This window comes from Malus domestica, chromosome 11 (assembly GCF_042453785.1).
Source record: "Malus domestica chromosome 11, GDT2T_hap1".
Classification (NCBI taxonomy): domain Eukaryota; kingdom Viridiplantae; phylum Streptophyta; class Magnoliopsida; order Rosales; family Rosaceae; genus Malus; species Malus domestica.
The window spans coordinates 2,514,569-2,541,444 of NC_091671.1; the positions used below are offsets into that span (position 1 = coordinate 2,514,569).

General features: G+C 37.5%; 3 protein-coding genes across 12 annotated transcripts; all 3 read left to right on the forward strand.

Moving 5' to 3' along the window:
- The first annotated feature begins 408 nt into the window (after nucleotides 1–408).
- Nucleotides 409–12,220, forward strand: LOC103413682 (putative disease resistance RPP13-like protein 1). 4 transcript variants are annotated; one of them, XM_070807422.1, is made up of 11 exons: nucleotides 3,423–3,633; nucleotides 3,752–3,873; nucleotides 4,506–4,709; nucleotides 4,834–4,967; nucleotides 5,218–10,365; nucleotides 10,449–10,631; nucleotides 11,016–11,170; nucleotides 11,338–11,444; nucleotides 11,551–11,646; nucleotides 11,824–11,883; nucleotides 11,971–12,220. In XM_070807422.1, exon 5 carries the CDS (start codon nucleotides 5,282–5,284, stop codon nucleotides 9,536–9,538), a length of 4,257 nt encoding a protein of 1,418 aa, XP_070663523.1. In that variant the 5' UTR covers nucleotides 3,423–3,633; nucleotides 3,752–3,873; nucleotides 4,506–4,709; nucleotides 4,834–4,967; nucleotides 5,218–5,281; the 3' UTR covers nucleotides 9,539–10,365; nucleotides 10,449–10,631; nucleotides 11,016–11,170; nucleotides 11,338–11,444; nucleotides 11,551–11,646; nucleotides 11,824–11,883; nucleotides 11,971–12,220. The 4 variants fall into 4 exon arrangements, with proteins under 4 accessions (XP_028954535.2, XP_070663523.1, XP_028954538.2 ...); XM_029098702.2 differs by lacking the exon at nucleotides 3,423–3,633 and adding an exon at nucleotides 409–553 and having other exon boundaries at nucleotides 11,824–12,220; XM_029098705.2 differs by having other exon boundaries at nucleotides 11,824–12,220.
- A 406-nt stretch (nucleotides 12,221–12,626) lies between these two features.
- LOC139189141 (uncharacterized) lies at nucleotides 12,627–14,913 on the forward strand. Its single transcript, XM_070807461.1, has 6 exons — nucleotides 12,627–13,112; nucleotides 13,204–13,404; nucleotides 13,805–13,957; nucleotides 14,108–14,199; nucleotides 14,307–14,402; nucleotides 14,574–14,913. Exons 1-3 carry the CDS (start codon nucleotides 12,855–12,857, stop codon nucleotides 13,868–13,870), a joined length of 525 nt encoding a protein of 174 aa, XP_070663562.1. The 5' UTR covers nucleotides 12,627–12,854; the 3' UTR covers nucleotides 13,871–13,957; nucleotides 14,108–14,199; nucleotides 14,307–14,402; nucleotides 14,574–14,913.
- A 3,848-nt stretch (nucleotides 14,914–18,761) lies between these two features.
- Nucleotides 18,762–26,627, forward strand: LOC114823241 (putative disease resistance RPP13-like protein 1). 7 transcript variants are annotated; one of them, XM_070807441.1, is made up of 6 exons: nucleotides 18,762–18,901; nucleotides 19,089–19,148; nucleotides 20,576–20,671; nucleotides 20,840–20,877; nucleotides 21,081–25,400; nucleotides 26,273–26,627. In XM_070807441.1, exon 5 carries the CDS (start codon nucleotides 21,145–21,147, stop codon nucleotides 25,345–25,347), a length of 4,203 nt encoding a protein of 1,400 aa, XP_070663542.1. In that variant the 5' UTR covers nucleotides 18,762–18,901; nucleotides 19,089–19,148; nucleotides 20,576–20,671; nucleotides 20,840–20,877; nucleotides 21,081–21,144; the 3' UTR covers nucleotides 25,348–25,400; nucleotides 26,273–26,627. The 7 variants fall into 7 exon arrangements, with proteins under 7 accessions (XP_070663542.1, XP_028954539.2, XP_028954540.2 ...); XM_029098706.2 differs by having other exon boundaries at nucleotides 26,355–26,627; XM_029098707.2 differs by having other exon boundaries at nucleotides 18,799–18,894; nucleotides 26,355–26,627.
- Nucleotides 26,628–26,876: the final 249 nt, after the last annotated feature.

A 26,876-nucleotide genomic window follows, 5' to 3' on the forward strand; every position in this document is an offset into this window, starting at 1 on the left:
TGACAAATGATAGATAATCTATCCTAAATTCATCTAAATTATGAAAACCGGAGAAGAATTTAGACCCAAAACACAATAGTTGGAAGAGAAAAACCTTATCTCAAAATAACCCACAATTTGTGATATTTCACTCCGTCATGAAAATCCTGCTCAATTTTCATTCCTTAAACATCTATTCAGGATATGGTAAGTAGAGCGTGGAGATTAGTCACAGCCCTTGTGACTAAACGATGGTAAAGCTGAAGCAGTCCGCATGGTGGTAACTTTGGTAATATCTAGTGCCGGCAGGATGAAGCTGAAGCTGAAGCTCGTATAAGAAAACAAATATAAAAGATAAAGAAAAGGTAAAAGACAAATATCATGACCCCACGACAATGAAAAGAAAGAAAAAAAAAAGGAATTATCATAGCAAATTGAATTATTGAAGAGTTCTAAAGTCTTTGTCATCTGGGTTCTGGATCCGTTGACTTTCATAACTCATAAGCGATCAGATGAGTTCAATGGAAACAAGTCCCTTCATCTTCATGATCATCTGAAAACTTCAATTGATGCAGTAAGTTCTTCGTCCAACTATATCTATATGGGAAATCCATTATTTATTCGTTATTTATTTCATTTGCTTCATCTTAATTGCAGCTATATATATATATATATGGTTTCATGTTCAACACTTTGTTAATTGCACTAAAGTTTTCAACTTCAACTGAAAACTTTCTGATGCAAATCACCAACTGGATAAGCTGAAAGTTGACAAATTCCCAATTGGGTAAGCTCAGAGTTCAAAAATTGTCTTGTAAAAAGTTTTCTTATAATTAAAACAACAAAAGCACTCCTAGAAACCAATCCAAACCAGATAGAGAAAAAATAAAAGCAAAAGGCAAAAAATTATGACCCCATGACAATGAAGATAGAGAAAAAATAAAAGCAAAAGGCAAAAAATTATGACCCCATGACAATGAAGATAGAGAAAAAAGTGGAAAGTACAACTTTCTTTCTGGTCACAAAGAGGAGGACTTATCATGGCAAATTGAATTATTGAAGAGCTCTAATTTAAGTCTTTGTCGTCTGGAATCTGGATGCATAGTCTGAAAACTTTCTGATGCAAATCACCAACCGGGTAAGCTCAAAGTTGACAAATTCCCAATTGGGTAAGCTCAGAGTTCAAAAATTGTCAATTGAGTAAGCTCATATTTCACCCCCTCTCTGATTAATGATGCTCTCTGATTAATGATGGACAATATTCACCTTTCAATGATAAAATTGATTAAAAGAGCAATTTTTAAAATGTGTGATCAAAAGTGTAATAATTTGTCAAAACGTGCTGACTAAATTATACTCGTTTATAGTATACTCGTTCGTTCAAAAAAAAAAGTTATAGTATACTCGTTTTATGAAAATTCTTTGTGTTTTATACATTTTAAATTGTACACATGAAAGTCATTCAAAAGATAATAACAGTTGCCATGCGTTTTCCTGATCTGCCAAATGATCAAGTTTGTTTCTTTGACCTTCGTGTGTTTTGTTAGGTGGTTCCTGCAATCCCACCTCCCCCCTCCTCTCTCTTTTTCTGATTAATGAAGGGCATGAACCTTCACATATAAAATTGATTGAACAGCAGTTTTAAAAAGTGAATCAAAAGTGCCACAATTTGTCAAAAGTTGTCCACTATGAGTCTTATGACTAATTGCCCTTGTATTATTCGAGGAATGTGATATCACATCAATGTTGTACTTGTTTTATGGAAAATTTTCATGGCCGTTATATATTAGACTAAGTAAATGAATGAATCATTCAAAACATAAAGCTTTTCTAAATTTTTTTTTCTTTGATGTTAAGTTTCTCTTCAGGCGTTATTATGTTATTTACTTGAAATATTAACTCAATGGTGAACTAGATAAGTGATTCTCGTAGAAAGAATATAACGTTCTAACTTTTCTTGTTCGTGGATTGTCGTGGGGATACTGGAATTGCAACTTTTCTAGCATATGTTGTTGGTGGAATACTGACACAATCGCAAACCTAATTCTTTTAAAAAATTGGTTTGTTTTGTAGTTTCTTACCTTTTAAGTTTTGTTTTGGAGGCATTTGGTCATATGTCATTTTTTCGTGTATTTTCGTCATCAAGATGAGTAAAATTTATGTCATTCTCTCATTAAGTGTAATTTTTTTTTTCATTTCAATAAAGTTTCCTTATACCACCAAGATTCTACCAAAACAAAATGACAAACGATAGATAATATACACTAAATTCATCTAAATTATGAGAAAAGAGAAGAATTTAGACCCAAAACATAATAGTTTGAAAAGAAAAACCTCATCCCAAGATAACCCACAATTTGTGATATTACACTCCATCGTGAAAATCTTGCTCAATTTTCATTTCTTAAACATCTATTCAGGATATGGCAAGTAACCTGTGGAGATTAGTTACAGCCCTTGTGACTAAACGATGGTAAAGCTGAAGCAATCCGCATGGTAGTAACTTTGGTAAAATCTGGGGTCGGTAGGATAAAGAGCCCTGGGGGTGTTTACCAAGGACAAGGATTCTCTTCTCCTTTTTTCCCATATATTTCCATCATCCTTCTGTTTGTGTGGTCACGATTGAGCTAAGTCTTTTTGTCTTATTATCTCTATAAAAAAATCAATATAAAATATTGACATTACTTAATTATGACCACACAAATAGGAAATGATGGAAATATATGGAAAAAAAAAGGAGAGAATCCTTGTCCGTTTACCAATTGCCATGCGTTTCTTGGTCTCTGCCAAATTATCAACTTTGCTTTCTTTTCTTGTCCTTGGCTCACGATAAATAGTACATTTTAATTTGCTCATTACTATAAATTATGATCTACATTCATTATACATCTTAAATTCTGTCATGTGTCTTTTGATCCAACTCTAATTAACTTATATATATATTTTGAACAATTGATATTATCTACATTAAAGAAAATGATGAACTTAGCCTCGCCTCACAATAGATTTGTAATAATATGGTTCAAATTCACATTTGGATATAATCAAACCTAAAACCTTTCACTTACCAGTGAAGAGGAATACCACTAGACCACAATACTAAATGACTAAGTAACTTCTATATTAAATATTATTTTTTTAATTTTGAAAAAGTATTTAAAAAAACAAAAATATCCCCTTCTTCTTCATTCTGGCCCCTCTCTTCATTCTCCGTATTAATAATTGGACTATTATTTGATAAAAGTGCTTATCCTTATTAATGCTACATTATTTAGCTTGTAAATCTTATTTACAAATTTAGTCCCGATTAGCTTTTTTTTATAACATAAACATTATGACCCCACGACAGTCAAGAGAGAACAATAAAGAGGAAAGCAACACTTTCTTTCTGGTCACAAGAGGACTTATCATGACCAATTGAATTATTGAAAGAGCTATAAAGTCTTTGTCATCTGGAATCTGGATTTGTTGATTTTAATAAGCGATCACTTTCTTTCTGGTCACAAGAGAACTTATCATGGCAAATTGAATTATTGAAAGAGCTCTAAAATCTTTGTCATCTGGAATCTGAATTTGATGATTTTCATAAGCGATCACATCGATGGAAACGCGTCCCTTCATCTTCTTGGTCATCCGAAAACTTCAATTGATACAGTAAGTTCTTCCAACTATATCAATATGGGAAATCCATTATTTATTCATTAATTATTTCATTTTCTTCTTCTTAATTGCAGCTATATATATATGATTTAATGTTCAACACCATGTGCAGTCATAAGCTCGAGCCTCAAGCTTCCATGGAACTACTTAAATCTTAATTGCACTAAAGTTCTCAACTTCAAGTCTTCAACTGATCCTCGGAAGCAAGTGTCCTCGTGATCCGACGACTTTCATGTAAGTTCTTGCTACACATTCGGTCTTATATCCATCCGAGTTTCAAGTTGTGTAACTTGTCGTGTCCTAAATTAATAGTGTTTCTTAAATATGTAAACAATATATAATTTTTGACATATCCGATTGAGCTCCGGTGCATCCATATAATTAGTTTCATTTGCTTAAATTGTGCAGCTGTGACTACTTGTGAGCCTTGATTGGTATTGGTCAGCGGATCAAACTTAAATTCTTTCTCTTCTTCCATAAAAAATAATAATAAAAAAATAAAAAAAATAAAAAAAATTCAATGCTCATAGGTCGTAGTATTGAAGAAAATTTCTTAAAATAAAAACAATAAAAACACTTCTAGTAGAATTAATTAAAATTCAGGGGGTTTCAAATCAATTGACTTAAAAAAAAAAAAAAAGCCCATGATTAAAGCTAAAACCCAATCCATACCAGATCGCGACCATTTTTACATTAACTACAATAGCATACAAAAAATGAAAAAAACTGAACTGATTACTCACAAAGCAAAATAATGTAATCTATGTTACAAAGCATTATAGCTTTTTAACTTTTCTACCATGTGCTGTTTCTTGTGCTTTGTGCTTTGTGCTGTGCGCTCAGGACATAAGTTTTTTATTACACAGGAAAAAGTAGAAGACAAAATTATGCCCCGCGGCAACGAAGAGAGAGAGAAAACAAAGAGGAGGATTTATCATAGCACATTGAACTATTGAAAGCTCTGAAATCTTTGTCGTTTGGAATCTTTGACCCCAGTACGAGATCAGATCAGATCAGATGGAATCAAGTCTCTCCATCTTCATGATCATCTAAAAACTTCAATTAATGCAGTAAGTTCTTCTTCCATTTATAATTATATGGGAAATCCATTATTTATTTAATTATTTCATTTTCTTCATCTTAATTGCAGGCTTTGTAGCTATATATATATTTATGTGGTTTAATGTTCAACAGTTTGTGCAGTTTTAAGCTCAACAGCTCAAGCGTCCAGGAAACCACTCAGCCTTAACTGCGCTAAAGTTTTCAACTTCAACTAAAACTTGATCCCGGGAAGCAAGTGTTCTCTTGATCTGACGATCTGTTTCCACGTAAGTTCTCACTACGCATCTGGTCTTATTAATTAATAATGTAATGTGTTTCAAGTTGTGGAACGTGTCACGTTCTAAATTAATAATGTTATTTTAAATGTAACAAATATATTATTTTGTAGTTTCGAATTTATCTTTCGTGTTCTGTCTTTCAACTTAAGCAATTTTAAGTAAAACGTAATTGAACATACCATGTAACTGAACTAATTGAACATACCAATAATTAGTTTCATCTGTTTTAATTGTGCAGCTGTGACTACTTGTGAATCTTAATTGGTATTGCTCCACGGATCAGACTTCCAGTTCAAGAAACTATGGCCGCAGATGCTTTTCTTGGGGCATTTCTCCGAGTGTTGATTTGCAAGTTGGCAGATCGCGAGGTCATCAGGTACTTTGGACGCGTAAAGGGCATTGATAAAAATCTGAAGAAATGGAGTGACACCTTGTCTGCAATTGAAGCGGTTCTGAATGACGCGGAGGAAAGGCAGCTGATGGCTGAGAGCACCGCACTGAAGCTCTGGCTCGATAATCTCAGGGACTTGGCTTTTGATGCGGAAGACGTGTTGGATAAATGTCATACTAAAATGTTGAAACGTCTGATACAACATGCTCATTCCAGCACAACAAGCAAAGCATGGAAATCAATTCCTAATCGCGTTTCCAACTTCAAAACAACAAGCAAAGCATGGAAATCAATTCCTAATCGTGTTTCCAACTTCAAAATGAACTCGGAAATACAGAAGATTACCAAGCGATTACAAGTGATATCCGAAAGAAAAGACCAGCTTGGTTTGAAAATTGATACTGGGACGTTGACTAAAAGGGCACGCCAACTCATATCGCCTAGTTCTAGTCTACCAGATGGACCTGTGATTGGAAGGGAGGAGGACAAAAGGAAGATTGTTGAGCTTCTGTTGAAACAGGAGCATCGGGCTGCCAATTTCTATGTTGTTGCAATTGTCGGTATGCCTGGAGTCGGAAAGACAACACTTGCTGGACAAGTACTCAAAGATATGGTTGCAACCCAAATGTTTCAACCAGCCGTTTGGGTGTGCGTGTCTGACGACTTCAACCTTGAAAGAGTGACAAAGCAAATTCTTGAATCAATCACATCCCAGCAATGTACCACAAAAGATTACAATAAGGTTCAAAATGATCTGCATAAGAAGTTAGCAGGGAAGAAGTTTTTAATTGTTTTAGACGATGTTTGGAAAACGTGTAGCCACGGTGACTGGAAGAAGCTGCAGTCCCCGTTTATAGATGGAGCACATGGAAGCAAGATAATTGTGACAACACGTGATAAAGATGTTTCAAAAATGATGGGAGCTGCTATGCTGGTTCACAATCTGAAGCCTATGGAGGATGATGTTTGTTTGCAAGTATTTGAGCAGCATGCATTCTTGAATGCTAACGACAGACCACCAAACTACGAGTTACTTAGGAAGAAAATTGTTGCAAGGTGTAGGGGATCGCCTTTGGCCGCGAGGACCCTCGGTGGCGTTCTACTTTGTAAAGAAATAAATGATTGGGAAGAAACATTGAGCAACAAGTTGTGGAGTCTGTCAAAGGAGCATGACATACTTCGCGTGCTGAGACTAAGTTACTTTTATCTTCCTTCACATTTGAAAAGATGCTTTGCCTATTGCTCAATACTTCCAAATGACTATGAATTCGGGGAGATGCAAATGATCCTTCTGTGGATGGCCGAGGGTTTGATTCATCATCAACCAGAAGATAATAAGCAAATTGAAGATTTAGGTGCTGATTATTTTCGGGAGCTCGTATCTAGGTCATTGTTTCAAAAGTCAACCAAAAATACTTCAAAATATGTGATGCATGACCTCATTGGTGATTTAGCACGATGGGCAGCTGGAGATGTTTGTTTTAGATTGGAGGATAAGCAAAATAATGATGGTGTACAACCTATATGTTTTTCGAAGGCACGCCATTCGTCTTACCTTATGGGTGAGTATGAGGTGGTTAAAAGATTTGAGGCAATTTCTGAAGTGAAATGTTTGCGAACCTTCTTGCCACTGAGAAAGGGTTCTCCCTACAATTATTTAGGTCGTCAGGTTACCTTTGATTTATTGCCAAAATTGCAATACTTGCGGGTGCTCTCTTTTAATGGCTATAGAATAACTGAGCTGCCAAACTCAATTGGTGATTTGAGATATCTACGGTATCTTGACCTTTCCTACACAGCTATAACTAGTTTGCCTAAATCGACAAGTACTCTTTACAACCTGCAGACATTGATATTGGAAGGCTGTTCAGATTTGAAGTCATTGCCTGCAGACATGAGTAATCTAGCTAATTTACGCCATCTCAACAACTCAGATGTGTCTTCGTTGGAAGGAATGCCTCCAAAACTAGGTAGATTGGTGAATCTCCAATCTTTGCCTAATTTTGTGGTCAGTGCTGGAAGTGATCAATCAGGAATAAGAGAGATAGGGCCCCTATCGCATCTCCAAGGGACATTGTGCATCTCAAGATTGGAGAATGTGACTGATGTCGAGGATGCTCAGTGGGCCAACTTAAAATACAAGGTGAGGCTTGATTCGTTGGTCCTAAAATGGTCACATTCAAGCGACACAAGAGAAATGGAATCTACTGTGCTTGACATGTTAGAGCCTCATAGAGAGATCAAGGAGCTCACCATCAAGAGTTATGCCGGGAAGAAATTTTCATCATGGGTTGGAGGTCATTTGTTCTCTAATATGGGGCTTGTGCGCTTAGAGGAATGTAACAATTGTTTGTCGTTGCCACCTCTCGAACAATTGCCTCAACTCAAAGAACTTTATATTAGGGGAATGAATGCAGTGGAAAGGGTTGGTGCTGAGTTTTATGGAGAGCGTAACTTGCCTTTTCGGGTATTAGAGACTCTTGATTTTGTGGAATTGCAGCATTGGAAGGAATGGCTTCCTTTCTTACTGGATCACGAAAGTGGTGCTTTCCCTTGCCTGAAAAGGATGTCAATAACAAAATGTTCTAAACTGGAGGGTAAGCTGCCAGAGAACCTCAATTCTTTAGCGAAGCTTGAAATTGTTAAATGTGAAGAATTAGTGGTTTCAATTGCCAACTACAAACAACTTCGTCAGTTAAACATTGACGGTTGTAAAGTGTTGGTGCATACAGCTGGTAAGGTTGAGTTTGAGTTATTAGAGTCCTTGTGGCTTTCAAACATTTCGGAGGTGATGTATCTGGAAACAGGGGAATTGTTCAAGAAGGGATTAACCAAGGTTAGTGATTTGATGATTAATGGATGTGAGGAGGTGACGTCTTCATTGAAGAATGAGGGTAGATTATTGCAGCAGTTGACTTCTCTTAATAGTTTGGAAATTGAAGACAACTATCGTCTAGTTGAAGAATTGGGAAAAGAAGCAGAGGAGTTGCAAATATTGGAGGGCAGGCTTGAATATCTAAAGTTAAAAAAGTGCGAAAATCTTTTGAAGCTACCAAAAGGATTAAATCAGCTGTCGTCTCTTCAAGAGCTTCGCATACACGAATGTTCACGTCTAGTTTCTTTCCCAGATGTAGGTCTGCCACCTTCTCTTGAAAACGTCGAGATTAGAGAGTGCCATTCGTTGATATATTTTGCAAAATTCCAGATTCCCCAAAATCTCAAAAGAATAGAGATAAGAAAGTGCAAAAGTTTGAAATCACTAGTGGATGAGGAGGCTGTTGGTTCTTCTTGGTCGTCTTCTTCTCATATTTGTCTTGAGTACTTGAAGATCGAAGGATGTGAATCTCTGACGTCGTTATCATTGAGTGGCCAGCTTCTCAGGACACTTAAACACCTTGAGATACTTGGTTGTGAACAACTGGAGCTAATCGCAGAGGACGGGTTCTTCCACGACAACACTAATTATTGTCTTGAATACATTAATCTCTGGAAGTGCCAAAATCTGAAATCCTTACCGGATGGCTTATGCCACCTCAGCAATCTGAGAAAGCTATATATTCAAGATTGTGGAAGTCTTGTTTCTTTCCCAAGACTGAGTGGGGGGAGACTACCCTCCAACCTGAGAGAGATCCAGATCACCAGTTGCGAGAAATTGGAGGCGTTGCCTGAAGACATGCACAATCTTAACTCTCTTGAGGAATTGAGGATCGAGTACCGTGAAGGTTTGACCTTTCCTCCCAACCTCACGTTTCTTGAAATTTGGAAGGTAAAGAGCTGTAAGTCATTGTGGGAGTTGGAGTGGGGGTTGCACAGACTCACCTCTCTTAGATACTTGTGGATCGGAGGTGAAGACCTAGATACGGTGTCGTTTCCACCCGACATGGTCCGGATGGAGACGCTCATTCCCAAATCTCTTACTCACCTCACAATAAAAGGCTTCCCGAATCTGAAGAAACTGAGCAGTAAGGGCTTTCAATTCCTCACCTCCCTTCAATCTCTGCATCTCTGGAATTGTCCAAAGCTAGCATCCATTCCAGAGGAGGGTCTGCCTCCTTCACTAGAGCGACTTACCATCTCTGAGTGTCCAATGCTAAAAGAGAGATGCCAACCAGGAAAAGGACGCTACTGGCACAAAATATCCCACATCCCTAAAATACAGATAGATTGACAGCCGATTTGAAGCTGATAGTTGATTCGATCCCATTCTCTATTTCTGGGCCAAGGTTTCTTCTCTCGCGTTCCTCGCAACACTAGTTTATTTGGAGCCCATGGGATCTCAGATCGAGTTGAGTGAGCAGGATAGTTTTGTTGAATTTGAATATGATTTCCTGGCCTGGGGGCAGAGGACTGGAAAAACTGGGAATCTGGTGAGGTGGGAAAAAAAATGCATGAAATCGTTTGATCTTGAAGGGACCATTTGGATCTCCACATGGCCAATCCTTGGATTTGATTGGTTCTGGTGATACAAAAGCCTGAGCTTGACGGGTTCGTTTTGCAAACAGATGATGAACCAACTAGCATTGCTGGAAAGGGAAATAGCTTTGACGAGTGAGGATAGTCATAGTTGCTCGAGAAAGAAACTTTATGATATTGGTCAGGCGTTTTTTGGAAGGTCAAGAGGGTGTGGATATGAGGACCATATAAGTTGCATAATTTTCCACATCTCTACCAGTCTCTTCCAACTGGGCTTCTAGAGGGTGTGGATATGAGGACCATGAATGGTGCTGTCAAGCAATTAGAGGATGGTCTGAAACTTGAGCGGTCAAGAATGGAGCAGGAGAATATGAAGCAGTTGGAGCTGCGGAAAAAAGGAAAGAAGAAGAGAGGAAGAAAAAAGAGGCTGATATGGCATCAAAGAAGAGACAAAGGGAATAGGAAGAAAGGAAGGAGAAGGAAAGAAAAAGAATGCATGTTGAAGCTCGTAGACAGCGGAGAGAACATGAAGACAAGTTACCTGCTGAAAAACTAGAGAAAGAAATGAAAAACCACTCCACTGTATGATTCTTTATGCTCTGCCTCATTTCATATATATTTTAAAATGTTAGATTTCACATTCTATATTGGGCTTTCTTGTATAGGATGGAAGAAGCCCTGGCGGTAAGAAATTTAAAATGGACAAAGAAAGGGGATTTGACAATTCCAGAAATAGTTTGGAGACTGAGCCTAGTACTTCAAGGATTTCAATAAGCAATGCCGGAAGAGAAAATATTATCCACGAAAAGTTCCATGAGGCCTCGAGTAGTTATGGATATAAAGCAGAGGTAAATGCTAATGACTTTTTAACAATCGATACCCGCCATATCTTAGGATCTAGTTGCATATGTTGAGTGCTTTTACTTGCATAGGCAGGAGCAGAGTGATAAACTGTGAGCATAGCATGAATTATAATCCTCTGTTGTTGAAGTTTGCATACGACCTCTAAATTTGTTGGGTTGAACCTATTTTGAGGCCTTCTTTATACCAGGAAATAGGGCTACACTCGCCTAAGTGCAAGAGTTCTCTTCTTTTAAAACTCCTAATAGCTTATCGTAAACTCAAGTCTGAACCACCTTTAGAAAGTTTCTTATTCATGAATAGCTGCATGCTGTTGTGCACTTTTACCTTGTCTGTAAAGCCTCTCGCTGATACTTCCTGTGATATTTAAGGTACCTAGCAATTTAGACAGAGAAATGGAGAATTCACTTGGCATTACAAGTCAAGTGCAGTATTATGACATCTCTGCATACAAAGAATCTGATGATGAAAATGACGATGACGATAATGTCATACCAAATAGTAAATTTATTCCTTCATGGTTAAGGTATGTTTTTCAATTGTTATATATGAAATATGATTTTCAAGTTAAAGAGCGTCACAATCATCTTGGTGATATGTATCTTTAGCGAAAGGCATAGATTGTGTACCCTTTGAAAGTGTCAACTCAGCTGCGCTATAAAATATCTGTTGTTTGGTTCTTGTTTTGTGCAGTAAAAACTGCCTGGCTTTTGCCGTTTCTAGCCAGAATAGAGCAGATCCAAAGACGATATTCGCCCCCCCCCCCCCCCCCCCAGAAAGCTTTTGCTGCATCTCTGAAGGTACTTTTATGGTTTAAAGTCCCGATCTTCGTAGCTATTGCATTGGCATTTTGGCTGGTCAATTTTTAGATACTGCTGGACTAAGTTCCAATATGCTCATTTGCAGTCCTCTTGCCCGAAAAGCATCAATTAAACAACAGCGGAATGTGCTAAACTCTATTCAGTATATTCCTCAGTAATAAGAGCTTTTGATCATGAAGAGGTAATGTTTACCTTTATTGATTATTCTCATTTTTCCTCTCCATGCTCTAAACTACATTTACGCTGCCAGTTTGGTTGTTAAAGGAGCAATTTTCCTTCTGCGAAATGTAAAATGCCTTTAGTTACTGCCTATCAAACCAAAATACTTGTAGTAATTGGTTTTTATTTCTCGTTGCAGATTTTCAAAGTCTATTTGTGAACAGTTTCTTGAGCAGGCAACACCCTTCCAAGCCGAAATGTAGCTGAAACGTCTAGAACTTTTTTTTTTAATTTTTTAATTTTTATATATAGGAGTCTGTTGTAACTTATCTCAGATAATTTGCAGTGTGATTGTAGTTAAGAAGAGTAACAAGTTCCATTGGCAGAAGGGCAATTGCATGAGCTATTGAGTAATTTGGTCAGCATCTCCTGCTGCCTTGATTTTTCTTTGGCGCCGCCACTTTGGTCGGCATTGGTTTCAGTTTTACTTTTAGCCTCATTCTCCTGAAGGATGATAAGAGAAGGCTAGAAAAGTATGTATTTTGGTATGGAGGTGTTGTAAGATTATGGATATATAGCAATCTTTATTGCCATTATTTTTCCTCTTTCGGTCAATTTGCTTATTCACGATCATACACCAAAAGATTGAACAACGAATCATATACTTCTTTTCCAAAAATTAAAGCTTGCAACTCTTGGAACATATATAAATTTCTTACACCAATGGAGGCCTCGGAACCCCGCAGCAGGAAACTGGAGGTGGAGGAGTAGCAGGCAACAGTCATTGATCATCAGAAAGAAACTGATGGTGAAAAACTAATTTTAGGACCACATCCACTTAAGACAAGACGGCAGTGATAGGAATGAATCTGTCGGAATTGATGGTTGGGTTTTACTGAATACTTGATGGACGATATTAATGAGGACGAGATGCTGATCATGGTACGGACGCGGACATAAGTGGTCATCTGAACACAGAATTTCCTTGTCGTTCCCACTTTTCATGAGAATAAACATAAGGAACCTATTAAGTTCCCTAATAGGTTCCTTATGTTCTGGCTCGACAATCTCAGGAACTTGGCCTTTGATGTGGAAGGGCTTTCAATTCCTCACCTCCCTTCAATCTCTGCAACTCTCTAGATGTCCAAAGCTAGCATCCATTCCAGAGGAGGGTCTGCCTTCTTCACTTAGTCAGCTTCGCATCTGTGGGTGTCTTATGCTAAAAGAGAGATGCCAACCAGGAAAAGGACAAGAATGGAGCAGGAGAAAATGAAGCAGTTGGAGCTGCAGAAAAAAAAAAAAAAAAAAAAAGAAGAGAGGAAGAAAAAAGAAGCTGATACGGGATCAAAGAAGAGACAAAGGGAAGGGGAAGAAAGGAAGGAGACGGAAAGAAAAAGAATGCGTGTTGAAGCCCGTAGACAGCAGAGAGAACATGAATACAAGTTACCTGCTGAAAAAGTAGAGAATGAAATGAAAAGCCAGGCCATTGTATGATTCTTTATGCTCTGCCTCATTTCATTATATCTTTTTCTTTTTGCAATGTTAGGTATCACATTCTACATTGTGCTTTCTTGTGTAGGATGGAAGAGGCCCTGGCGGTAAGAAATCTAAGGATGAAATGGCAAATAAGAAAATGGAGGCAGAAAGGGGATTTGACAATTCCAGAAATATTTCGGAGACTGAGCCTTGTACTTCCAGGATTTCAATAAGCAACGCCGGAAGAGAAAGTATTGTCCACGAAGAGTTCCATGAGGCAAGTAATTATGGGTATAAAGCAGAGGTAAATGGTGGTGACTTTTTAACAATCGATACCCACCATATGTTAGGATCTACTTGCATGTTGAGTGCTTTTACTTGCATAGTCTGGAGCAGAGTGATAAACTGTGAGCATATCATGAATTATAATCCTCTGTTGATGTAGTTTGCATGGGACCTTTAAACTTGTTGGGTTTTAACTCTTTTGAGGCCTTCCTTTTGGCTATCGTTACCACAATATAGGAAAAAAGGCTACAATCGACTAAGTGCAAGAGTTCTCTTATGTTAAAACTCCTATCAGCTTATTGTAAACTCAAATCTGAACCACTGGTAGAACGCTTTCTTATGCATGAATAGCTGCATACTTTTGTGCTCTTTTACCTTCTCTGTAAAGCCTTGTGCTGATACTTCCTGTGAGATTTAAGGTACCGAGCGATTTAGACAAAGAAATGGAGATCAATTGGCATTACAGGTCAAGAGCAGTCTTATGACATCTCTCCATACAAAGAATCAGATGATGAAAATGACGATGATGACAATGTCATACCAAATAGGAAATTTATTCCTTCATGGTCAAGGTATATATATTTCAATTGTTATATATATAGAGCATCACAGTCATCTCGGTGATATGTATTTTAGCAAAAGGCATAGATCGTGTACCCTTTGAAACTGTCAACTCTGCCGGGCTCCAAAATAATCTATTGTTTGGTTCTTGTTTTGTACAGTAAAAACTGCCTGGCTTTTGCCGTTTCTTGCCAGAATAGAGCAGACCCAGCGACGATCTTCCCCCCAGAAAGCTTTTGCTGCATCTCTGAAGGTACTTTTATGGTTTAAAGCCATGGTCTTAGTAGCTATTGCTTTGGCATTTTCGACTAGTCAATTTTAAGATACTGCTGGACTAAGTTCCAATATGCTCATTTGCAGTCCTCTTGCCCCGAAACCATCAATTAAACAACAGCAGAATGCGATAAACTCTATTCAGTATATTCTTCAGTAATAAGTGCTTCTGGTCAAGAAGAGGTAATGTTTACCTTTATTCTCCATTTTCCTTTCCGTGCTCTAAACTACATTTGTGCTGGCAGTTTGGTTGTTAAAGGAGCAATTTTCCTTCTGCAAAATGTAAAATGCCTTGAGTTACTGCCTATCAAAACCAAAATACTTGTAATAATTGGTTTTCGTTTCTCGTTGCAGATTTTCGAAGTCTATTTGTGAACAGTTTCTTGAGCAGGCGACACCCTTTCAAGCTGAAATGTAATTGTTATCTCAAATAATTTCCCGACTGATTGTAGTTGAGAAGAGTAACAAGTTCCATTGGCAGAAGGCCAATTTCCTGAGCTATTGAGTAATTTGGTCATCACCTCCTGCTGCTTTCTTGCTTCTTTGGCGCAGCCACTTTGGTATGCACTGGTTTTAGTTTTAACTTTTAACCTCATTCTCCTCAAGGATGATAAGTGAATGCTAGAAATGTATGTATTTTGGTATGGGGGTGTTGTAAGATTGTGTATATATAGAGCAATCTTTATTGCCTTTATTCTTCCTCTTTTGGTCAATTTGCTTATTCACGATCATACACCAAAAGATTGAACATCGAATCATATACTTGTTTTCCAAAAATAAAAGTTTGCAACTCTTGAAAGCATATATAAATATGCTACACGAACTAGTATAGAGAAGTCCACATTAGGTTAGAACACAAAATTTGCACCTATAAAGCCGCATACTTGATTTAAGTTAAGTTGACTAGAGCGGTGTGTTTACTTTTTTGCACCCAAGTTGAATTTAGTATAAATTATCCTATGGTTTGTAAAAAAAAAAACACACACACACACACAATTCGTGAATAATTCGATGTAACAGGGTGTTTAAACACAAAAGTTGAGCGAGACATCAGCAGAATGATAGTTTCAATCCCCACCACAAATTTGCTACACCAACTAGTATAGGACCTCGTATCAGATGGAAGATGTCCAAGAGGATGCTTTCTTAAAAAAAACAGCGTATATCATAGCCCTGATGCATAGTCTGAAAACTTTCTGATACAAATCACCAATTGGGTAAGCTCAAAGTTTACAAATTTCCAATTGGGTAAGCTCAAAGTTCAAAAATTGTCAATTGAGTAAGCTCATATTACAATATTCACTTAACATAGCAATTTTTAAAATGTGTGATCAAAAGTGTAATGATTTGTCAAAACGTGCTATTGTGATTAATTATTCTTATATTATTCAAGCAATGTCATATCAGAACGACAATGTACTCGCTCTATGAAATTCTTCGCGTCCGTTACATTTTAGACGGTACACATGAAAGTCATTCAAAACATAATAACAGTTGCCATGCGTTTTCCTGGTCTGCCAAAATGATCAAGTTTGTTTTCTTGTCCTTTGTGTTTTGTTAAGTAGTTCCTGCATTTTTGCCTCCTATTTCTGATTAATATATGAAGGGCATGAACCTTCGCGTATAAAATTGATTACACAGCAGTTTTAAAAAGGGAAATCAAAAGTGCCACAATTTGTCAAAAGTTGTCCACTATGAGTTTGTGACTAATTGCCCTTGTATTATTCGAGCAATGTGATACCTCATCAATGGTGTACTTGTTTTATGGAAATTCTTTATTAGGGATGTCAATGGTTCGGTTTGGGACGGAAATACTATATTTATCCCCATAATCACAAAAATTAATCATATCCATAATCGCCAATTAATCATCAGGTATTATCCATAACCATACCCATCGAGTAACAGATTCCCCATCGGTTAACGGTTATACTCATTCATCAATACAAAAATTTTATTCGTTTAATTGATGCATAATAATTTAGTAAATATTAATTTCGTCATTAAATATTTGATGTATAAAATGATTTAATGAATGGATCTTGTGGAGCATAAAAATTAAAGCTAGACATTTATAATGTTGGCTAATCTTTGATATCTCCTATAAGTACTATTGGTCTGGATTCTCATAGATTTTGATTAATATCAAAACTTTTTAACTTACCCACAAAATGCAACTCACACAGTGCAGCTTTTGTATTATCAAGGTAATAGATTTAGTGAATAATATATATATATATATATATATATATATATATATATATATATATATATATTATCATACAATTATATTATATATAATTCGATTAAGATTCGGGGACATATATGAATTGGGGACCTCTATAACCGTATCCAAAACCAAAACCGAATATTACTCACGGTTTTTCCCCATATCCAAAATATACCCGATCACATCCAAATCCAATCTATTCGGGTGGTTATCCACTGTTATCGATTTTAACGGCTATAATTATTATCCCTATTTTTTATGACCTTTATACTTTCAACAAGACAAATGAATGAATCATTCAAAACAAAGTTTTTCTAATATATATATATATATTAAGTTTATCTTCACGTGTTATTGTGTTATTTATTTAAAATATTGACTCAATGGCGAATTAGATAAGTGATTCTCGTGGTAAGAATACAAGAGGGGTGGGCAAACGGATATAGAAAACTCAGGTCGGGACTGGTAATTAAGATTCGGAATGGGTCCAAAACTTATCAATACAAAGCGGGACGAGGCGGGGCGGGTAAAGAAAAATAACCGTTGATTTCACTCTCTCCCTCTTATTCTTGTCCGGGACTCCCAAGACTCCATTCCATTCTCACCCAATTCACTCAACTCTCCCCTCTCTATCTCTCCTCCCTCGATCTCTCCTCCTTGAATCTCCTTTCCTCTCTCGCCGCCACCATCATCGTCAGACCTCGATCTCTCCTGATTCGCTCCTGTCTTCCTCGCTCCGTCCGTTGCCATCATCATCAGGCCTCGATCGCTGGCGACGCTTTGTGGTGCGCCGACGACAGGGTCGTCGATGAGTTCCCGATGGAGCAGCCAATCTCGCCGTACCTGTTCGCATTCGCCGTCTACAAAGGGTTTGGGTGGTTCTTTCCGCTGGTGGCTCTGAGAATGCTGAGGTACATGAGCGCCACATCAAACATCATACACGACTGCGACGAGGTCTTCAACTATTGGGAGCCTCTCCATTTCAATTCTCTTTCTTTTTCCTCTCTGAAAAATTGAAACTTTGTTCTTTTTTTAGGTGTTTTGTTTCTGGGTTTTGATTGTTTGTTATTTTCTGGGTTGTTTTTATTTTGCTTGTTATGAAATTAGTTGTCTTTTTGGTTATTTGAAGTTTATTTGATATTAAGGATGTTAATATAATGCTATGTTTGGTTATAATTTGTAGAGAACTAGTAAGCTCTGGATTTAATTTATTGGGGAAGTTGGTTGTCATTGAAAAGTTTAGTGCTTGTTAACGTACAAAATTTTGTAGAGCATTGCAGCTCATGAACTAAATGCAGTTTTCATATGAACCGATGTGATTTACTTCGTTACGGTAATTCCCAAAAAAAAAAAAAATCCGTGTACCTGGCCTTTCTTGTTTCCTTTTTAAATCAAGTCTCTCCAAATTTCGTCCCGGCCCAGTGCCCACCTAGTTTCTAACTTTTCTTGTTCGTGGATTGTCGTGGGTTGGTGGAATACCGACACAATTGCAAACCTAATTCTTTTAAAAAATTTGTTTGTTTTGTAGCTTCCTATCTTCTAAGTTTTGTTTTAGAGGCGTTTGGTCATATGTCATTTTTTTTTTTTTGTGTTTTTTCGTTATGAAGATGAGTAAATTTTATGTCATTCTTTCATTAGGTGTAACTTTTTTTTTTCATTTTAATAAAATTTTCTTGTACCACCGAGGTTCCACCAGACCAAAATGACAAATGAAAAGTAATCTACCCAAAATTCATCTAAATTATAGAAACGAAGAAGAACTTAGACCCAAAACACAATAGTTTGAAGAGAAAAACCTTATCCCAAGATAACCCACAATTTATGATATTTCACTCCTTCATGAAAACCCTGCTCAATTTTCATTCCTTAAACATCTATTCAGGATATGGTAAGTAAAGCGTGGAGATTAGTTGCAGCCCTTGTGACTAAACGATGGTCAAGGGAATTAGCATAGCAAATTGAATTATTGCAGAGCTCTAAGGTATCTTGTGGTCTGGAATCTGGATTCGTTGACTTTCATAAGCGATCAGATGAGTTCGATGGAAATAAGCTCCGGTTTGGGATTGAGATGATTAAAAAAAAAAAAACTGGAATGAAAAAAAAGCTAGGGATTTTAGTGTTTGATAAACATCTTAAAATAATTTTATTTCAAAGTTTCACATGAAAAAAAGTCAAAAATGGAAGCTGCAAAAAGAAGCTTCAGAAAACAGCTTACAAATTGAAAACACGGAGCTACAGTGACGTTTTAATGAAATTTTCAATTGCCAACCTTGCTCTCATTTCTCCTCTCCTTTTCTCCAACCTTGCCCTCTTTTCTCCTCTCTCTCGCAAAACACTGCACGCCGTCTTCCCTTCTGCAGCTGCACCTCTTCCTCCTCCTCCTCCTCCTTTTCCTCTCTCTCCGTCAGTCTCAGCGCCACACCGTCGTCGCCTTCCAGGTACCAGGTACCAGGTACAGACCGAGCATACTCGATTTGCTTGAATATATTTGCTGTAATTAATTAATTTAATTTAGGTAGGTTCGGGTTTGGCTGCTCTCTCAGTTTGCTTCTATTTTTGTAGTTTAATTTTAATTCAAGGTTTGGTTCTAGCAGCTAACATGGATGATGAATCGATTTTTTTGGGGTTTTCTGAAACAGGGTTTATTTGGCAACCAACGAACCAGTGAAGGCGAACACAGGCTCGATCTCATCGATTAGGTAAACATAACTCTCTCTCTCTCTCTCTCTCTCTCTCCCCCATCGTTGAAGCAATTTCAGTTTTGGTGTTTGAATTAATGTTCTAATTTTCAGTTTTGGGGTTTGAATTAATTCTCTAAATTTTAGTTTTGGGGTTTGAATTAAGGTCCTAATTATTGAAATAAGGTTCTAATTATTATCATGAGATCCATGAAGCAATTTCAGCTCTTTGGGTTTGATTGGCAACGATAGTGTTGCTCTTAATATATGTCTGGATTATATATTTAGGATTATGTTGCTCTAAAATTAGATGTAACACCAATGTATAATATTCTTCAGTCAGAAGATCCAGAAATCCGAAATCTGAACCATCGAATCCTTTACTTCTACGTTAAGCAAATTTTCTACATGTCGATAACCATGTCGTTGTTTTCCAGTTACAACTACAAACAATAGTTTCGTGTGACAACGCTGTTGTACTTATGTTTTATAACCGAGGCTGCCGTCATTGGTGCTATTTTTTCTTTGGCACAAGCAATAGTGGGGAAGAGGGGATTCAATGGATACATACTCTTAATTAACTGAGATGCAAACTGTTTGCGTTATTTGATCAAAATTTGATAAATGAAAATGGAATTGTAGATCTCCAGCATAAAGGTCCTCACTTTAACCAAAGAGAAGTTAAATTGGAACAGTGTTGTCTGATTCTAATAAATCTAAGTAGTTTAATTATTTAGATTATGTTTTCCTGAGTAACTCCGCCTATGTAAGTTTATCTTACATTGCCGGTCCCAAGCCCGGGTAAAGGAGGAGGGGGAGGGCTTCAGGTAGTCGACAGCCGGCACTCCACAGTTACGTCGAATCCTTATGTATGTTTTCCTGAGTTGGTGCAGTGATGATGTTGGTTTGTTTCTTAAACACACACTGTTTGTTTATGTACTCCTCTTCTTTTGTTTGTTTATGTACACCTCTTCTTTTTCTGCCCTTTTTTATTTTTAATTTTTGTTTATGTACTCTGTTTGTTTGTTTCTTAAACACACTACCTTTTTTTGGATTATGTTGAACGAGTATTTGGAATTGAAGAGGGTCTCACAGGCTCTCTGTTTCTATTCTTCCTTTTAGGAAATGTTTAGATTAATTTTTCTTAGGACAATTGGTGTGATGTTACCATTTGAGATCTGCCACTTTGCTTAGAGGCTAATGCATTTGACTTGCTCTTTAATTTGGATAGAAAGAAGCAATTTTTAACATCTGGGTGTTGTTTAATTTTGATTTGGAAGATAACCCAGTTGCTAGTTGGACTTGATAATTGTTGTGAATTTTCCTTTTGGATAAAAATAGGCAATGGCATCTGGGTTTTCTTCTATTTTTGATTTGGAAGTTACCCACTTCCTAGTTAACTGGATGATTGTTATAAATTTTCATCTTTTTTTTTTGGGAAATTACAGGAAAGCAGAAGCAGCTTTTTTTTTAAAGCACAGCAATACCAAACCAGCCCTAAGTCCCTTCATCTTCATGATCATCTGAAAACTTCAATTGATGCAGTAAGTTCTTCTTCCAACTATATCTTTATATATGGGAAATCCATTGTTTATTCGTTATTTATTTCATTTTCTTCATCTTAATTGCAACTAAATATATATATGGTTTCATGTTCAACACTTTGTTAATTGCACTAACGTTTTCAACTTCAACTGAAACCTGATCCTCAGAAGCAAGTGTCCTCTCCTCATGATCTGACGACTTCCATGTAAGTTCTTGCTATACATCTGCTCCTATATCCATGTGAGTTTCGAGTTGTGTAACTTGTAGAGTCCTACTTTAGTATTTTAACATGTAAAAAGTGTTTCATTTTTAACATACCCGATTGAGCCCCTGTATAGCCGGTTGGACGGTTATGGAATTGTATAAATTTGTATACAATAATTAGTTTCATTTGTTTTAATTGTGCAGCTGTGACTACTTGTGAGTCTTGATTGGTATTGCTCAACGGATCAAACTTCCAATTCAAGAAACTATGCCGGGAGAGGTTTTTCTTGTGGCATTCCTCCAAGTGCTGGTTGACAAGTTGGCGCAACGTGAGGTCTTGAAGTACTTTGGACTCGTAAAGGGCGTCGATCAAAACCTGAAGAAATGGAGTGCCACCTTGTCTGCAATTGGAGCGGTTCTGAATGACGCGGAGGAAAGGCAACTGATGGCTGAGAGCAACGCACTGAAGCTCTGGCTCGATGATCTCAAGGACTTGGCTTTTGATGCGGAAGACGTGTTGGATAAATATCATACTAAAATGTTGAAACGTCAGATACAACATGCTCATTCCAGCACAAGAAGCAAAGCATGGAAATCAATTCCTAATCGTGTTTTCAACTTCAAAATGAACTCGGAAATACAGAAGATTTCCGAGCGATTACAAGAGATATCTGAAAGAAAAGACCAGCTTAGTTTGAAAATTGATACTAGGACATTGACTACAAAGGCACGCCAACACATATCGCCGAGTACTAGTCTACCAGATGGACCTGTGATTGGAAGGGATGAGGACAAAGGGAAGATTGTTGAGCTGCTGTCGAAACAAGAGCATCGGGCTGTCAATTTCGAGGTAGTTGCAATTGTCGGTATGGCTGGAGTCGGAAAGACAACACTTGCTGGACAAGTACTTAAAGATATGGTTGCAACCCAAATGTTTCAACCAGCCGTTTGGGTGTGCGTATCTGACGACTTCAACCTTGAAAGAGTGACAAAGCAAATTCTTGAATCAATCACATCTCGGCAATGTACCACAGAAGATTACAATAAGGTTCAAAATGATCTGCATAAGAAGTTAGCGGGGAAGAAGTTTTTAATTGTTTTAGACGATGTTTGGAAAACGTGTAGCTACGGTGAATGGAAGAAGCTGCAGTCCACTTTTCATGATGGAGCACAAGGAAGCAAGATAGTTGTGACAACACGTGATACAGATGTTTCAAAAATGATGGGAGCTGCCACGCTGGTTCACAATTTGGTGCCTATGGAAAATCATTTTTGTTTACAAGTATTTGAGCAGCATGCATTCTTAAATTCTAACGACAAGCCATCAAATTACGAGTTACTTAAGGAGAAAATTGTTGCAAAGTGTAGGGGATTGCCTTTGGCCGCGAGGACCCTTGGTGGTGTTCTACTTCGTAGAGAAATAGACGAATGGGAAGAACTATTGAACAACAAGTTGTGGAGTCTCTCAAATGAGCATGACATACTTCCTGTGTTGAGACTAAGTTACTTTTATCTTCCTTCACATTTGAAAAGATGCTTTGCCTATTGCTCAATAATTCCAAATGACTATGAATTCGGGGAGATGCAAATGATCCTTCTGTGGATGGCCGAGGGTTTGATTCATCCTCAACCAGAAGATAATAAGCAAATTGAAGATTTAGGTGCTGATTATTTTCGGGAGCTCGTATCTAGGTCATTGTTTCAAAAGTCAACCAATAATACTTCAAAATATGTGATGCATGACCTCATTGGTGATTTAGCACGATGGGCAGCTGGAGATATTTGTTTTAGATTGGAGGATAAGCAAAATGATGATGGTGTACAACTTAGATGTTTTCCGAAGGCTCGCCATTCGTCTTACATTATCGGTCGTTATGATGGGGTTAAAAGATTTGAGGCATTTTCTGAAGTGAAATGTATGCGAACCTTCTTGCCACTCAGAAAGGGTTCTGCCTACAATTATTTAAGCCATCAGGTTACTTCTGATTTATTGCCAAAATTGCAGTACTTGCGGGTGCTTTCTTTTAATGGCTATAGAATAACTGAGCTGCCAAACTCAATTGGTGATTTGACATATCTATGGTATCTTGACCTTTCCTACACAGCTATAAGTAGTTTGCCTAAATCGATAAGTACTCTTTACAACTTGCAGACATTGATATTGGAATGCTGTTACGGTTTGAAGTCATTGCCTGCAGACATGAGTAATCTAATTAATTTGCGCCATCTCAACAACTCAGATGTATCTTCGTTGGAAGGAATGCCTCTAAAACTAGGTAGATTGGTGAATCTCCAATCTTTGCCTAATTTTATGGTCAATGCTGGAAGTGATCAATCAGGAATACGAGAGATGGGGCCCCTATCGCATCTCCGAGGGACATTGTGCATCTCAAGATTGGAGAATGTGACTGATGTTGAGGATGCTCAAGGGGCCAACTTAAAATACAAGGCGAGGCTTGATTCGTTGGTCTTAAAATGGTCTCATTCAAGTGACACAAGAGAAATGGAATCTGCTGTGCTTGACATGTTAGAGCCTCATAGAAAGATCAAGGAGCTCACCATCAAGAGTTATGCCGGCAAGGAATTTTCAACATGGGTTGGAGGTCATTTGTTCTCCAATATGGTGCTTGTGCGCTTAGAGGAATGTAATAATTGTTTGTCGTTGCCACCTCTTGGACAATTGCCTCTACTCAAAGAACTTTATATTAGAGGAATGAATGCAGTGGAAAGTGTTGGTGCTGAGTTTTATGGAGATCGTAACTTGCCCTTTCGGGTATTAGAGACTCTTGAGTTTGTGGAAATGCAGCATTGGAAAGAATGGCTTCCTTTCCAACTGGATCATGAAAGTGGTGTTTTCCCTTACCTGAAAACACTCTTAGTAAAAAAATGTTCTAAACTGGAGGGTAAGCTGCCAGAGAACCTCAATTCTTTAGCTAAGCTTGAAATTGTTGAATGTGAAGAATTAGTGGTTTCAACTGCCAACTACAAACGACTTTGTCAATTAAACATTGACGTTTGTGAAGTGTTGGTGCATACAGCTGCTAAGGTTGAGTTTGAGTTATTAGAGTCTTTGTGCCTTTCAAACATTTCGGAGGTGATGTCTCTGCAAACAGGGGATTTGTTCAACAAGGGATTAACCAAGGTTAGAGATTTGAAGATTAATGGATGTGAGGAGGTGATATCTTCATTGAAGAATGAGGGTAGATTATTTCAACAGTTGACTTCTCTTGGCCGTTTGGAAATCGAAGACAACTCTCCTCTAGTTGAAGAATTGGGAAAAGAAGCAGAGGAATTGCAAATATTGGAGTGCAGGATTGAATGTCTAGAGTTAAACAAGTGCAAAAATCTTTTGAAGGTACCAAAAGGGTTAAATCAGTTGTCATCTCTTCAAAAGCTTGGCATACATGAATGTTCACATCTAGTTTCTTTCCCAAATGTTGGTCTGCCACCTTCTCTTAAAGACATCGAGATGACATCGTGCGATTCGTTGATATATTTTACAAAATTCCAGATTCCCCAAAATCTCAGAAGAATAGAGATAAGAGAGTGCAAAAATTTGAAATCACTAGTAGATGAGGAGGCTGTTGGTTCTTCTTGGTCGTCTTATTCTCATAGTTGTCTTGAGTACTTGTTTATCGATGGATGTGAATCTCTGACGTCGTTATCATTGAGTGGCCAGCTTCTCAGGACACTTAAACACCTTCAGACATACAGATGTAAACAACTGGAGCTAATCGCAGAGGACGGGTCCTTCAACGACAACACCAATCACTGCCTTGAATATATTGAGATCTGGAATTGCCAAAATCTGAAATCCTTACCGGATGGATTATGCCACCTCAGCAATCTTCAAAAGCTACATATTGAAAGATGTGGAAGTCTTGTTTCCATCCCGAGACTGAGTGGGGGGAGAAGACCCTCCAACCTGAGAAATATCTGTATCATCTATTGCGAGAAATTGGAGGCGTTGCCCGAAGACATGCACAATCTCAACTCTGTTGAGGAATTGAGAATTGACTACCATGAAGGTTTGACTTTTCCTCCCAACCTAACATTACTTCATATTTGGAAGGTCAAGAGTTGTAAGTCATTGTGGGAGTTGGAGTGGGGGTTGCACAGACTCACCTTTCTTAGCAAGTTGGGGATCTATGGTGATGACCCGGGTACGATGTCGTTTCCACCCGACATGGTCCGCATGGAGACGCTCCTCCCTAAATCTCTCGCTCATCTCTCAATACATAGCTTCCCGAATCTGAAGAAATTGAGCGGCAAAGGCTTTCAATTCCTCACCTCCCTTCAATCTCTTAGACTCTGGAATTGTCCAAAGCTAGCATCCATTCCAGATGAGGGTCTGCCTCCTTCACTTACGCAACTTTGGATCTCTGGGTGTCCAGTGCTAAAAGAGAGATGCCAACCAGGAAAAGGACACTACTGGCACAAAATATCCCACATCCCTTCCATACAGATATAGATTTTAAGATATTTGAAGCTAATGGTCGATTTGATCCCATTCTCTACGTCCAGGTATCATCTTCTGAAGAAATGTTTTATTATTATTTTCATGTAAAGTAGAGTATTATTATTATTATTATTATTATTATTATTATTATTACTAGCATTTGCCTACACACTTTGTGTGTATCAACACATTTTTTTAGAAAATGAGAAGGAGAGAGGGAGAGAGACAGAGAGAGAGAACGTGAGGGGAGTGAGAGGTTTTTTTTTTGGTTTTTTCTTTTTTTTAATATTGGAGGTATTTTAACATCATCTGTAGGTGAGGCTTCAATAAAAAACAGTAAAATTTGGACCTGTGAAATTACATTATTGCCCATCATTTTTTTTTTGTGTGATAGAAGACTAATTTGTCTTTTCATCATCTTTTGGTTGACAAAGAGGATTTCATTAATTAGTAGAGATTATCATCTTTATTCATGTAAGATCTACTTTAACTATTAGAGTAAAACTTAAATTTTAGATTCCAAACCTATTCCAAGTTGTTTCAACCTTGAGGCAAATATGAGTTTTATAGCAAATTTAGCCCATAATTCCTTCCGGGTTAGTGGGTTGGCCCACCATATATGTGTATTTTTCTTTTAATTTTATATTTATAAATTCATTAAATCCAACGGAAAAGATCTAATAATCTAACTGTAAAGAATGAAAACATTCCCTTCCTTTTTGTTTTCTCCTTTTTGCATTTCTTCTACTATATCTATTGGTTAGTTTCGCTTTATTTTGTTAAATTCTATAGATAAAAAGATTATATGTACAGAAGGAGAAAATTAAAAGATTTAATAGTTCAAATTTAAATTCAACGGCTAAAATAATTAGAAAAATCTTTTCATGTGTTTCATATTCTTTCATAATGTTTCACAAGTTTCATGTTGTCAGTTTAGTAATTTTTTAATATTTATCGGAATCTAAATATTTTTCCAATATTTTCATGTGTTTCTTTTCTTGCGTTCCTCGCAACACTAGTGTATTTGGAGCCCGTGGGATCTCGATCGAGTTGGGTGAGCAGGATAGTTTTGTTGAATTTGAATATGATTTCCTGGCCTTGGAGGCAGAGGATTCGGAAAACTGGGAATCTGGTGTGGTGAAAAGAAATGCAGGAAATGATTTGATCTTGAAGGGACCATTTGGATCTCCACATGGCCAATCCTTGGATTTGATTGGTTCTGATGATACAAAGCCTGAGCTTGAGGGGTTCGTTATGCAAACAGATGATGAACCAACAAGCATTGCTGGAAAGGGAGTTGGCTTTGACGAGTGGAACCTTCCAAGCACTACAATTGAACATGCCAGCATTCTGGAGCAGCTACTGCATGCTCTTCTGCTTCATATAAGTTGCATAATAATCCAAATCTCTACCAGTCTGTTCCAACTGGGCTTCTAGAGGGTGTGGATATGAGGACCATGAATGATGCTGCCAAGCAATTAAGGGATGATCATAGTTGCTGAGGAAGTTGGCCAGGTGTTTTATGCAAGGTCCTATTCTGA